At 52.5% G+C, this 14606-nt stretch overlaps 1 protein-coding gene across 1 annotated transcript; it reads right to left on the reverse strand.

Moving 5' to 3' along the window:
- Window positions 1–3601: 3601 nt before the first annotated feature.
- GDF11 (growth differentiation factor 11) lies at window positions 3602–10422 on the reverse strand. The gene is made up of 3 exons (XM_070410055.1): window positions 9987–10422; window positions 4698–5095; window positions 3602–4179 (listed from the first exon to the last, which is right to left on the reverse strand). The coding sequence occupies exons 1-3, from the start codon at window positions 10420–10422 to the stop codon at window positions 3799–3801; spliced, it is 1215 nt and encodes a 404-aa protein (XP_070266156.1). The 3' UTR covers window positions 3602–3798.
- Between the last annotated feature and the right edge of the window lie 4184 nt (window positions 10423–14606).

Genomic DNA, 14606 nt, shown 5'->3' on the forward strand with positions numbered 1-14606 from the left:
TTGGAGGATGTCGGGGATAAAAGTCATCTTGAGGTTTCTTCTGAATGTCCTCTCAAAGTAGGAAACAGCAGTAGGGGGAGAAAAAAGTTTTAGCTCAGGTAAAACGCTAGGGGTAGGTGTGGATACAGCAGCTCCTTGGGAGGACACTGTGTAGCACTTTTCCCCTCTCTCAACCTGTCTTCCTCTCTCAACCTCGGTCTTGTAGTTTGGTCTGAGGTGGGGTCATTCTGTAGATAGAACTAACAAGACGGGAAAGCATGGTGGCATATTAAACCTTCCATGGCCCTGTCCCCCCATTCTGGATCAGATTGGTATTACAGTAGCTTTTCTTCCTTTTTTTTAAAATGTAAGTTAGGGAGGATTCCTTTGCTACACCTAACTCTTATGCCTTGGACGTGTGCTCTAGGCTCAGGGGAGACATTTTTGAGATGCTTAGCCACTTTTGGTACACTGGCAAGGTGAATGGCCATGTTAGCTTGGTTTGTGGATTTTGGTAAAACTTAGCTGAGGAACCCTAGGATCAGGGAACTACAGAATAGGATAAACATTAGCAGGATGGTCTCAAGAGAACTTTTAGATCTTCCATTCTCAGGAAGCTGGGAGAGGGTTTTGTCATCTTTGGGACTGTTTTGATAAAGCTCTCTAGAGAGTTGTTGTTCTAGGTCCCCTCCCTTGGTCTGCATGTCCCAACCATCATCCCAGATGACAATGGTGGTTTTCCCTTGCTCCAATGACTGCCATCTTCTTAGTTCTTGAGCACAAGGTTCCGTCCTCCCAGATCCTCTTCTGTTCCTGGTCTGAGGTATAAATGTTCGCGCTTAGTTAGGCAGAAGAGCTCTGAATTCTAAATTCTTTGACTGCTTTTATTTTTCTTTTTTCAGGTTCAAGTGCTGGATTGTGTCATGTGACCATCCCAAAAATCAGAGCACCCTATGGCCATCTTTGCCCTCTGTCACATAACTTGAAAACTGCCTGATGGCCTTTTTGCAATGGTTCCCTCCAGGAATCTTTGATCTCAGTGAAAAAGTTCTTTCCCGGCATTCCAGTGCCCATTGGCCCCATACTCCTCAGACACCCTTAACAAACAAAGGCAATCACGCACACAGTGTAACAAATACACAAAGTAAATAATAATTACACTAATTACGATCTGAGGGCACTGGTGAGGTCCACACACATCATGAGGTGGGCGGGGAGTGCTAGTTTCCACGAGGCCGCTGGGCTATGCCCCCCGGCCTTTTCGGGGGTGGAAGAACCAGGGAAAGGAGACTTCAACTCACAGGTTTATGTTCATAAGAGAAATACCCTCCCCCAAAGGTCTTTATTTGGTGGTATTAAAGGGGCATATTCTAAGTGTCCCCAAATCTAATGCCCCAACTCTAGAATTTGTAGAGGGAAGTCATCGGATACCTATTGCCAAACTCCCACCCTGTGCCAAGATCAAGAGGCATGGGCATTTGACCTTGGAGAAGGCATCTTCTGTTCTTCACTTCTCTGTTCCTTTCCTTTCACCAAGAAAAAGTGAATGGTGTTGCCGGTTCTCCAAGATTGGGTCAGAAGGAGGGATAAAGAATAGAGTCAGAGAGGAGAGGCTGGGGGATTAGCATAGCTGCTGTATGCCAGGAGGCAAGTTGAAATGCTTAATAGCCCCTGCCCATTCCTATACTGAAACACCATATCTCACTTTTTCACTATGGGAATGGGAATAAGATACTAAAGCTCACCAACACCACCTTCCCAAGGGTGGTCACATACCTTTGCCCCTTCCACTGGCTGGACCAGGTGGGAGAGTCATGCTCTTGGGAAAATCAAGCCTTCCTGGTGAGCTCTCCAGCCTGGGCTTAACTTTGTTCAGTACCGTTTGTATCAAGAACCGTAACTACTGGCTCTACTTAAGAATAACAATTTTACTGAAGGTTCTTTCCCCCTCCTCTCCTGACCCTCTAGGCTCTTGCCTGGAGCCCAAGAAGTCTGGTGGTGAGGTATGGATAGGGTGTGGATCAGGAGATTCTCAGCTCCTTGGCTTCAGGCACTGTCCAGCTGGGAGGCAGAGGGGAACTTGTACTCTGAAGCCTGTGACTCCTCTAAGCCTCACATCTCTTCACCACTACTCTGGTGCCCTGGTTATCTGTCCCACAGCGAGAGGTATTTTATGTCCATAAAGTGCCCGTGGTAAGTGCTCAGAATTCATCTCTTGGCTGTGGCGGGTGCTGCTATTTTTCATTCCATCGAGGGGAAGAAACTGAGGCACAGTGAGTCCAGAGGAGGGTGGGTCAGGATTGTGGGAGGAATGAACAGGCCCAGCTAGTGACTTGGAGTGGTAACCAATCCCTGCCTGCTTCCTAGCCTTTCAAACAAACCAGGGGGTCTCCAGCCTTCCCATCCTCTGCTCTAATTGGCCTTGTCAGATGCTTTTACCCACTGTATTGTCCCCATCCCTGCTGCCAGGTACTGCTAGATTCCAAAAATAAAACATAAAAATAATTATACACTCTGCTCCCTTATTCTCCCCCCTTCCACCCTGAGCTTTGGGGTTGAGGAACTAAAATGTCCCCCCCTCCAGAATCCCTTCCACCTTGGTCTGCTGGCTCTATTCCTTAGCCCAGAGCAGTAATTTGGATTCAGATGCCCTGTAACCATCAGCCTCCTCTCTACTCCTTTCTTAATCCCTCCTAACCCTTCCCAGACCTCTCTATACTCTTCTTTTTATTGACCTGAAGGTAGAGGCTGGGAGCAAGGGCATTCCACAGGCTCTTTGGTCTCTCTTTTGGCTGGTGGGAATTTGGGCATAAACAGGCCACACCCTCTAGGAAAATAACTCAGTACTGTAAGGGCAGATCTGAGTGAGTTTAGTGGCTCTCATATAGATCCTGGATGTTGAAGGCTGGCTCCCCCAGCTCCTAAACCCTAACTGCTTACTGTTTCCGTGACCGCTGGCAGTTCCACCCCTTTGGCTCAGGAAGGTTAATTAAGTAGGGTGATTATGGATTGGAAGCTTCCCCATATGTCAGCCCTCTTGTCCTTTACTCCCGTTCCCAACCCTAGAGGCTTTATACAAGTGCTTAAGTAGGTGGGTATTGAGGGAGGACAGGGTTTAGGGAATAAGGGACAAATGGGGCACAGTGAACAGGGGCCCTTCTATTTCAGTAAAGCCAAATACCAAAAAATGAAAAGTCACAATAAATAAATAAATAATATTCCAAAATCCTCACTTTTGCTCCTGCCCTCACTTCCCTTCCCCTGGCCACTGCTAGAGAGAGAGAAAGGGAAGAACTAAGAATGGATTTTTTGATTTCCTTTCCTACTGAAAATGGTAGTCAGGGGGTCTCCCCAAAACATATCAAGCCCCTCACCTTGCCAGTGGAAGAAAGGAGGCTTGGTCTGGGGCTTTCTCTTATTACTCCCTTTCAGTCTCTTTCTCATTATCTCTGCCTAGTCTGTCTCTTCTGCCTCTCCATCCCTTTGCCTTCTCACTGCTGCTCTTAGTGTTCCTCTGTCTCTATCCCTCTGCTCTACCTCTCTCTCTATGCCTCTCTGTCTTCTTGCCAAACCTTTTCACCTGCAAACCTCAAACACTCCCCACCTGACCTGTCCCCTCCTCTTCTCCCTTTCCCCCAAACCCCTCACCCTTCAATCCCCACCTGCCTCCCTCTATTGTATTGCACACTGCTTGGGCAGGGAACAAGATGTGATGCTCATGAGAAGAGGTGGAGGGAGATCTAGGGCCTGTGGGGGAACTGGGTCAGGGCTGGGATCTAGGGGTAGGGTCTGTGGAGGAGGCATCCTCCGTCCTCCACCTTAGGAGCAGCCACAGCGATCCACCACCATGCCAGGGATCTTGCCGTAGATAATCTGCTGCTTGTCATTGAAGTAGAGCATGTTGATTGGGGACATCTTGGTGGGAGTGCAGCAGGGCCCAGCAGAACCTCTTGGATTAGCCTGTTGCACCAAGTGGGTGTGTGGATACTTTTGCATGAACATGTACTCGCACTGGCCCGAGCAGTAGTTGGCCTTGTAGCGTTTAGGTGCGATGATCCAGTCCCAGCCGAAAGCCTCGAAGTCCACTGTGAGGGGATATCGGCAGCAGCGGGACTCACTTGAGTGCTCGTCGCAGTCCAGGCCCAGGTTCCGCCGGGACCGCTTTGTGTTCTCTAGGACTCGAAGCTCCATGAAAGGATGCTGGGATGGGAGAGGAGAAAGAGATGTGACAGAGTCCTGAAGGCTTCGTACTCAGTGTTCTTTCTCACCTGCCCCTCAACAGGGGCATGAGAACAGAGACCACCTCTCAGCTTTCCCACTGCTCCCATCCCCAGCCAGTGTCTGCCCACTTTTCTTGCCAGCTAGCCATCTCTCCTTCAATTCACCTTTCCTAATTCCTCCCCTGGCAACCTAACTCTCATCAGCCCCTTGGCCAGAGGCCTCATCAAGAGTCCATTTTTGTGTTCCCACGGATCTCCCATTAACTCACACCTTCAACCAAATCCAGTTTTCAGCTGTTGGCCTGGCTTGGATATCTGAAAAGTGATAGTTGCCACTCCCCTTCCCTCCCAAACTCCTCCTCTAGAATCAGCTTCTGGCCCCAGATAAATAATGCTAGTCCCCAACCCTCTTCACATTCCTGATCTACCTTTTCCAACATCCCACCTCCTCAGGGCCAGGTTACACATATCCGCCACCATCTCAGGCTCCCTGCTCACCAGCCCCTCAGCTCCTGGCCCCAGAGAGGTGACAGCCAGGTCTGTGCCACTGGGATCAAAGGCGTTGATCTCGATGCCCCAGTTGCTCTGTGGCTGGCGAAACCAGCTGTGTAGCACTTGCTTGAAGTCGATGCTCTGCCAGTGGCCGGAGCGGGAGTGCAGCTCAATCTTGAGTGATCGGATACGGATGTGACGTCGGCCTCCCCCACCTCCCCCAGGAGTCCCTTCCCCAGTTAGGGGTTTCAGCCGCAAGATCTGAAGGTAGACTGTGGCTGGGCGGGGCACAGGCCGTAGATACACCCACAGCTGGGCCTTTAGTACCTTCGTGAACATCACCTTGGGGCTGAAGTGGAAATGACAGCAGAGAGGGCTGCCATCTGTCTGCACCGCAGGGTCCGCTGGTAAGAGAAAAGGGGGTACAAGGTTAGCAAGTGTTTGTGGAGGAGGTCAGCAGTCCTGAGTGGCATTGGCAACTTGGAGTCCTCAGCCTGAGTTTTCCAGTTCTTCACCCTTCTCCCATGCCTGTCTTGTTGACTACCGTGTCACTGGTGCCCAGAACAGTGTCTCCTCTTTTCCGCTGTAAGATGACTGCTCTATCGGGTCTTACTGATCTGTACCCATTCCCTAATCCAATTGCCCTAATGCATAGGTTCTCCTCTACCAGATAACCTGCAAAAGTGGTTATTAGAGAATTCTTCCATCTGCAGTCTTCCCTTTCTCCAACTTTCCCCAACATGTAGGGCTCTAACTTCTGAACCTTTGATGCTCTTCAAAGAAGCCAAACCTCATATCACACCTGCTGTCCTCAGGTCACCTTGTCCCAGTTTTGCTCTGTTTTGTCTGGTGGCCAGGTGGGGAACCTGTTATAGCATCCCCCACCCCCCCAAAAACACACACACAATATAAAACAAAACAGATGGCCTCAGAGAGTGGATAACCCATGGTCCAGATAGAGAGCATGGGCTAAATTTATTTCATGAAGTAAATCGGATCTAGGTTTCCTGGCATCATTCACACTAGAACTAATACGCCTGGAACTAACACGAACTGCTCAAGCACTCCCGTGCATTTGACTCTCCCATTAACCTGGAAACCAGTTTCCTCAGCTGCTTCCTCTTCCTCATCACCGTTACCACCTCAGCTTTTGAGAGGGAAAAACTACCTCTATGTTGTTTCCTCCTACTTGCCCAAAGCATCAGAAATAATATTCAACACACCAGATGGACTGTAATCAGACTTTTCTTCCTTGAGCTTCCTGTCTAGTGCCAGCAACTCTTTGCAAAGGTTAACATCCAAACTTTACATTTTGGCCCATTTCCCCTTGTTCTGGACCATAAATTGATTCTTCTTGGATCTAAAAGATGATTCTTAATATTTGCCTCTGCTTCCATTACAGCTCCTCTCAGTTTCCTTTCTAATCCCTTAAGTCAGTTGGAAATGCCTTAAATCATGTTTTCACTGGGCAGGAATAGCCATCTCACTCTAAACGGACAGAGAGGAAGAGTCCGGAAGGAGCTTCCAGAGCCGTGTAAGAATGAATAGGAAGTCAAGTCCATATGTATCGTGCCCAGGCCTCTGAGTTCTGCATAATCGTGGAAGACTTAGCATCTGCGGTTGGTCTCCCACCAGCATTCCCCCACCCCCGCCCCAGAAGGAGGGTCCTCCAAGTGAGACGGGGAGGAAAGTGCTGAATGATCTTCATGTATTCAGGACACAGACACCAAGTTCCTCTGCGGCTTCCTTCCCCTCGGTTCTTCTCTGAGATCCCAGGGCACTGGTCCTGCTCCCAGTTACTCTCCCGCTGGAGCTGTGGGGTGCAATGGGGTAGGGTTCCAAAGTGGAAATGCAGAGATGAGGAGCGCTGGGCAGGGGAGCTGCTGGTGAGATGGGGGAAGTGACAACCCCAACAGCATACTATGCCCAGTTGCAGCATAAGGATTGTCTCATTTTCCTGTGTGTCTTCACCATTAGGTACTAATCTCCATGCGTGTGAACACTGTTGATACTGTGTGCTTCGCTCATTGTGGCTTCAGTGCCTCCATAGTACCAGGCAGTGTTCAATCAATGCATGCTGAATGAGCTCCCTAAACTCCCAATCTTAAATTATACAGGCCAGTGCCTGAAAGTCCTTCCTGACATCTCAACACTGTTCTCTGACTGTAATTGAAATGGGTTTCATCACTGCCTGACTTCTCATTAACCAGCATCTGACCTTACCCACCAAACTTCTCAGTGATACAGATAATAATCCTTGCTCCATAGGAGTGCTGAGCATTAAATAAAGAATCTGAAAATAGCAGAAGCTTCTCAATAAATGTTGGTTTATTGTTAGTTTTCTAAGCTGACCCCAGGCCCCATCCTCCCAAGTCTCTAGGCAGAGTCCCCCCATCCCCACCCCAGGGAATCACCATACACTTCTCACCCAGTGGATGTGGGGACAGTCGGGTACCACAAGGGGACAGGACTAAAACAATGCGTGGAAAAAGAAAAGTAAAGAGAAGATGAGAGACTGGAGACGGTGAGGGAGATAATAGAAGAGACTGTTAGGGATGAAGGCAGGTTCGAAGAGATAGATAGGCAGAGAAATGGAGAGGAGAAGGAAGAGAAGGGAGGATCATGGTAGAGGAAGAAGAAATCAGCTTGGGATTTGGAGACTACTGGGAAAAAAGGGGGAATTTATAGGAGTGGGTGGAGGTTAAGAAGCAAAAGGAGGGTGGTAGCTAAGCCCAGTGGGATGAAGAGAAAGGACAGAAGGATACACTGGGAGGAACAAAGGAGAACCAGGTAGAGCCACGGAGGGAAGCAAGGGGCTTGAGAGAGTCCCCAACACACACATAGGCCCAGATCCCAAGGGGAGGGGAAGGAGCCACATCTGTGTTGGATTGATCGGGTTGGTGGCAGGCAGCAGGTCAGGTTTAGTAGGCGGTGCTGGTCTGGAGAGAGGTCATTGCACTATTTTCAGCAAAAGCCCAACCCCCTCCCTGCTCACCACCTCGCCCTCCCTCCCCCTACTCACATACACACTCTTCTAACCCCGGCTGGAAGGCCTAGGGGCAGGAGGTTGGGCTGAGAGGACCGGGGCCTCTTGGTGTAGGGAGGAGAGAGAAACTGAGGGGCTGGGCTTGGCTCCCAGAAGGGCAAGGGGGCTGGGTTCCCAGGATGAAGGCTGGGGTGGGAGAGCCTAAGAGGGTGGAGGGAACTAGGGCAGGCACTGCAGCCTAGGAGAGGTGGGGGCTGGGGTCCAGGGTTGAGGACTGGGGGAGGGGAGGAGGGGGAGGGGAGCGGAGGCCATCTCTGCTGACAAACACCTCCCCCGATTAGCAGAGCACAAGTCTCTTATTAAAGCGGGTCCCTGGGGATTAGACTATAAAAGTCTCTTTTTCCTTTTCCCCTCTCTCCCTCCCCTCCCCTCCCCTCCACTCCCCCTCCCTCTCTTAAGAGCTCAGCGTGGCTCTTAAAGGGGACGTACAACACCTGGCCAGAGACCCAGTCCCTAGTTATCCACGTCCTGGGGTGGCACGAGGGTGTCCTTCTCTCTTCACCCGTGACCCAGCCTAACCTGCACTTCCCAATCCAGGCATGCCGAGTCCTGGCCGTTCATTTCCCGCACCCCCTTTACCTGGGCTAGCTCTGGACTCAGGCCCATTGGTTAAGGGATGCTGGGGATAGGAAAGAGAAGGGAAGCCCACAGCTCTATCACCCATCTGGAAATCCTCACATACGACTCCACATAGGCCAGAGGATCTTTTCCCTGTTCATCTCCTAGCAAACTCTTTTCCAGAATTCCTCTATCACTGTTTCACAAACCCCCACCCCCATCGCTGCCCTCAGTCAATAGCGCACGAACCCTAGCTTCTATAAAGCAAAAGCCTTAAGAACAGAAGGAAGACTGAGGGAAACCCAAGCTCAGATCCCAAGCCGGCACCTCCACCCCACCCCACCCCAAAGTTAATGTCCTAGTTCTTTGAGTTTTCTTTTCTTTACGACCCTGACCCAGTGCTGTGGAGTTAGTGTGCAGAAAAACTGGTGGCGGCGTGAAGCACTCTGCCTCCCAGATGCACACCTGGGTTCCTGTGCCTCTCCCATGGGAGTGGGCCACTAGGACTCCCCTCAGCCCCCAGCTTTTTATGACCCATCTGCCAATAAAACATCTCCCCCTCTTCTGTTCAGAGCCATAAAACCAAACAGTTGTGTGTGTGTGTGTGTGTGTGTGTGTGTGTGTGTGAGGGGGGGGGGGGTACTTTGCCAAACCTCTAAGAGGGCCTGGTTCCCTGGAGGTGTGGGGGGGTGGGGGGACCTTAGTGGGGGAGGGGAAAGGCAGTCGTCTGACCCTAGGGAGAGCAGGGGAGTTTGGGGATGTTGGGGGGCGTGTTGGCCTGGATTTTCCAGGCCATAAAATTTCAAAGCAGCACAAGTCTATTAACATGTTCATCTTTCCTCTGACCAGGGGCTTGGATGCCTGGTTTCATCCCCTTCCCCATGTATTTATTTCTTTTTCTCCTTATGTCTTCCTCTCTCTCCTCAAGTGCGGGTGCGGGTCGGGGCGGGTGAGTGAGGGGTGGAACACTCAGGTTGGAGCCGCCAAACCGGTGCCGGGAACCGCGGCGCCTGGAGTGGAGTTCTCTGGGCCAGAAGTACCCAGAGGCACAACTTTCCTGCCCCTTGGGGAGCCCAGGTGTCAGAGGGCTCCTGGCGGAGGGAGTGCCGGGTGGGCTACGTACCGGGACAGACACGGGGCTTGGGGATCGCGTTCCTGGGGGAGGGAGAGGCGCACTCCGTTCTCCGTAGCCCGGGGGCGCGTCGCGGAGCCCGGGGTTGGAACCGGTGCCGAGTGGGTGCCGGGGGCACGGGAGGCGGAGAGCACGGCAGCCCCGCCACGACCGCGGGGCCGGCAGCCTCGACTCCGTCCCCAGCCCCTGCACCGCGACTCTTCAGGACTCGGTGCTGTCCCTCCCCGGCCGCGGCCGGCCCCGCTGCTCCGGACTCCCGCTCGCACGGTCCTCCGCGCACACCCGGGGCAGAAGGCGCTGCCCGGCGATCCTCGGGACTGGCCGCCCCACCCCCTCCAGGGACGGGGCGTGCACACCACTCCGCGCTCACCTCCACCGCTAGAGAAACTTACATGGAGCAGCCCCCGCCCCCCAGTCCGTCAAGTTTTCGCAGAACAGGCTTCCGGGCCGGAGCCACCGGGGCGCCCCGCTCCCGAGCAGGAGGCGCTCGCTTCCCCGGAGCCCGGGTCGGCACCCCCGGGCCGGCACCCCCCGCCGCTCGCGCCCGCCCGCCACTCACTCTCCTGGGCCATGCTAATGACAGTCTCCGTGGTGGCGTGGTACTCGTCCTCCTCCAGGAAGTCCTCGGGCTGCAGCGCGTCCCCCTGGAAGTCGTGCAGGTCCAGGATCTGCTGCAGCGGCGGCGCCTTGGGCAGCAGCTGCTTCACCACCTCGCGGCTGATGTTGGGCGCCTCCTTGAGCCTCAGTTTGCTCAGGATCTGCGACTTGATGCTCTCCAGGCGCAGCTCGCGGCTGTGCTGCCGCCACACGCACACCGGGCAGCCGTCGGGCTCGGGCGCCGCGGACGCGGCCGGCCGGCTCGAGCGCTCCCCCCCGACCCCCGCCGCCGCCGCCTCCGCCGCCGCCACCGCGGGTCCCTCGGCCGCCTCCCCCCGGGGCCGCAGCTCCAGGGCGAGGAGCAGGAAGCCCAGCAGCAGCGGGGCCGCGAGCACCATGCTGGAGGGGAGGGGAGGGAGGACTGGGGGGCGGGGACGCCGGAGTCCCGCGGGGAGGGGGCGGAGGGAACAGGGAGGGAGGAGGAGGGGGTCCCGGCGGCGCGGGATTGGGGGCTGCCCGGCCGAGGGGGACCCGGGGGGGCCGGGGGCGGCGGGCGCGCGGGCGGGGCGGGCGGGCGACCGGGGCGGGAGGCTGGGGGGGCCCGAGCCCGGGCCAGGCCCTTTATAGCCCCGGCCCCCGTGTCGTCAGCGGCCGCGATTGGCTGCGGAGCCAACAAAAGAGGCCGCGCTGTCATCCGAGGCGAGAGAGGGAGCCGGAGAGAGCCGTGGAAAAGGGAGAGAGGGAGGGAGCCGGGGTCCAGAGCGAGACGGGGAGACCGCGATCTTGGGGTGGGGGGAGAGAGAGTCAGCGACCGAGAGGAGACAGAGAGAGAAAGAGGGAAGGAACCGATCGGAGGAACAGAAACAGAAGAAGCAGGAGGAAGAGGAGAGAGACAAAAGGGAGGAGGGGGAAGAGGGAGTCGGAGGGGAAGACGCGGGGAGCAGAGACTTAGCTAGAGAGACGGGCACAACTAGTAGCGGAGTTAGAGGTGGGAGAGCCAGAGGCAAAGACCAGGAGAGAGACTCAGGGAGGAAAGAGGAGTGGCGAGACAGGGGCAGAGGGAAGTCCACAGAGCCCGTCCTCCAGCAGCCAGGTGTGCGGAGAGATGGAGCCGAGGCAGAGGAACTGATGGGGCCGGGACCGGACCCTGGGAGAGAGGTGGTGGAGGGAGACAGCAAGGGAGCCCCTGAGGAGGCCCACCCAGAGGATCGAGGGAAGGCAGAGATGAAAAGACAGACGCCTGGGGGAAGGAGAGACAGCACAGGGACAAGAGCCAGCCTTGGTGGGAGCATCGAGAGCCTGATGGGGAGGAGGGGAGAAATCGAGTCCAGAGGAGCCCTCGCTTAGCCCAAAGATGTTTAAAGAAGCCATGGCCCGAGCCACTTTGGCTCGGTGGATAGAGCATCGGCCTGCAGACTGAAGGGTCCCAGGTTTGATTCTGGTCAAGGGCACATGCCCTAGTTGCGGGTTGCAAGCTCGATCCCCAGTAGGGGGCGTGCAGAAGGCAGCCAATCAATTATTCTCTCTCATCATTGATGGTCATTGATGTTTCTCTCTCTCTCTCTCTCTCTCTCCTCCTTCCTCTCTGAAATAAATAAAAATATATTTAAAAAGGAGAAGAAGAAGAAGCCATGAAGGGGAGCCTCAGGCTGTCTCATCAGGGGAATCAGAAAGAGAAAATGGAGGGATTAGACATGGGGGTTAGCCAGAGAGACTAGGACCTGAAGAGGACAGGGACAATCTGAGAAGGTGGAGAGGTGTGTGGGAAGCCCTGAGACCAGAGGAAGACTTAGAGCTGGGAAGAGGTCATGAGCTTGAAATTGAGGCTTGAAAGGGATAAGGTAATTAGCAGGTTGGAGGAGGCAGGAAGGGGCGGGGGGGGGGATGGGAGGAAGCAGTGGTGAAGACCACTACGCTTGCAGAGGAATCTGGATCTCTGGATTCCTAGCTGTACTTTAGGACCTGCAGGGTCTTAGAAATCTGAGAAGGGGCCAGTAGTTTTAGGGGTGAGAATAAGGGAGACATCTGCCCTCAGATGCCTGAGTTGGAGACAGCAAGTTGTAAGAGAGGGAAACCCAGATATGGAACCAGTCCCAGTCTTCAAGTGTGACCTTGGGTACAGCCAGAGGGCAGAGTAGAAGATTGCCAAGTACTCAAATGCTCCCAAAGTGCTTAGCTTCTGGTTCTGGATACCTCTTCCCAGGCCTCAGTTTCTCCCGGCTTATTTCTCAATCCTAAAGTCCTCCTGGAGGTCAATAGACAACCAATAGATTGGACATGTTTAAGAGACTGGATCTTGCTGGTTTCCTGGCATACACAACATTTATTGAACCAATGGGAGAACATTATTGGGTTTCCCAGGCAGAATAGAGAGACACTGGGTTCCTCTCTGGATTAGAGCCCAATACAGTGTCTTACAGTTGTCTTGATGAAGCACTAGGTATAAGGACAGAGTTGGACTGGGAGCTGGAGTGGAATGAAGGAATAAATTGGTGGTCTAGGTGTGAAAGATGCCAAGATAAATACGATAGTCCCTTTCCTTAGGGATCATATAGACTAGACAAGACACTAGGTGAGCAGTGCTGGCCAAATCTCCATCCAGAAGTTGCAAGGTAGCTCAAAGGTTAGACGGGATAACTAGAGAAGTTCTCTCCCTCCCCCTAAAATGCATCCCCTTCCTGATGTTTTTCATTTATAGTGAATGACATTCAATCATCCAGTCCATAAACCTCGATGAAGCCTTCATTTTTTTTCTCTCTCTTTTTAAATTATTTATTCATTAATTTGAGAGAGAGAGAGAGAGAGAGAGAGAGGAAGTGGGAAAGGAGAAAGAAGGAGAGAGAGACATCGATTTCTTCTTATTCATGTGCTCATTGGTTGACTCCTGTATGCACCCTAAGTGGGGATCAAACCTGAAACCTTGGCACATTGTGATGACGGACGTTCTAACCAACTTAGCTACCCAGCCTCTTTCTCTTGATCACCTGAGTCTTTGTACAAGTTGTTTCCTCTTCCTAGAACAACTCCCCCTCCTACCTCACCTGTTCACACGCACACACACAATCTCTTGGCCATATTCACTTCTTGCTCAGTTCTCAGTACAGATGAGATTTTAGACATGTCTTCGAGAAGTCCATTCCTGACTCCCAAGTTTAGAGTAGATGCTCCTCCTAGCTCATCTGCACCATTTTGTGTGCTTATGGGGGTTAATCACAAAGCTTCTGGAATTAGGCTGCCTGGTTTCAAGTTCCTGTTTTCCCCTTTTCCTGACTGTGTGAACTTGGCTCTATGCTTCAGATTCCTCACCTATAAGATGAGGAAAACAATATTGTATCTATTCCATAAGATTATGCAGATGAACTGCCTGACACACAGTTTCAAATGAATTTATTAGTCATTACTATTAGCCCAACTTATCACCTTACTTTTTAAAAAAAATATATATTTCTTTATTGATTTCAGAGAGGAAGGGAGAAGGAGAGAGAGATGGAAACATCAATGATGATAGAGAACCATTGATCGGCTGCCTTCTGCATGCCCCCTACTGGGGATCGAGCTCACAACCCAGGCATGTGCCCTTGGCCGGAATCGAACCTGGAACCCTTCAGTCCACAGGCTGACGCTCTATCCACTGAGCCAAATCAGCTAGGGCACCACCTTACTTTTTAAATTTTTTAAATTTATTTATTTTTTATTGATTTCAGAGAGGAAGGGAGGAGAGAGAGATAGAGAGAGAGAGAGATAGAAACATCAATGATGAAGGAGAATCACTGATTGGCTGCCTTCTGCTCACCCGCTACTAGGGATCAAGCCTGAAACCTGGGCGTGTGCCCTTGGCCGGAATCAAACCTGGGACCCTTCAGTCCCCAGGCTGATGCGCTATACGCTGGGCCAAACTTGCTAGGGCCCACCTTACTTTTTTTTCACCGAAGTATTCTATTCTTAACTGCTTTGAATAAAGAATGAATGAACCCTGCTGACTGGATCTGGTCAGAGCTGGGTTGGGAAGAGAAAACTGTATTTATGGTCATGAGGAGTTATGGGTACCTGCCAAATACCAGAGAGCAGGAATCAGGCACAAATTCTGAGACAGAAAGATTTCCACCTCCTGGTTGCTTCCCCAAGACGTCCAAGACCGCACTTAATCCAATGAGTAGGGAAGACTGCCATCTGGTGTTAGATTCTGGAATTGCTACTTCTTGGAATGGGACTAAAAGCCTTTTTTTGTTGTTTTTTTTCTTTTTGTTTTGAATTCCTTACATATTTTCACTTTAGATTTCTAGCCCCAAAAGTTCTATATCATAATGCATTAAGTCTTGTTCCTCTCTCCCGAGACCCAGTCCCGAGAGGAGAGCCCTGCTGCCTTTACGGAAAAGGAGTTGGGAGAGCTGAGCATTCAGATCCTTCCTCATCCCGGTGCAGGCTAACCAGGGTTTGGGGCCCCGCCCACTGTCCTGATCTCCCTGGCAACTGTCTTCTGGCCGGGGGTGCCGCTCTTCCTGCGTTACCCAAGCAACCTTCAGGCCCGCCTCCTTCAAGGTCCTGACTGGTTCATAGAAAATGTGGGTCGGGACCTAAGGGA

The sequence above is a fragment of the Myotis yumanensis genome, unplaced genomic scaffold (genome assembly GCF_028538775.1).
Source record: "Myotis yumanensis isolate MYYU_CA2020_CCGP unplaced genomic scaffold, mMyoYum1.0.hap1 SCAF_3, whole genome shotgun sequence".
Classification (NCBI taxonomy): Eukaryota; Metazoa; Chordata; class Mammalia; order Chiroptera; family Vespertilionidae; genus Myotis; species Myotis yumanensis.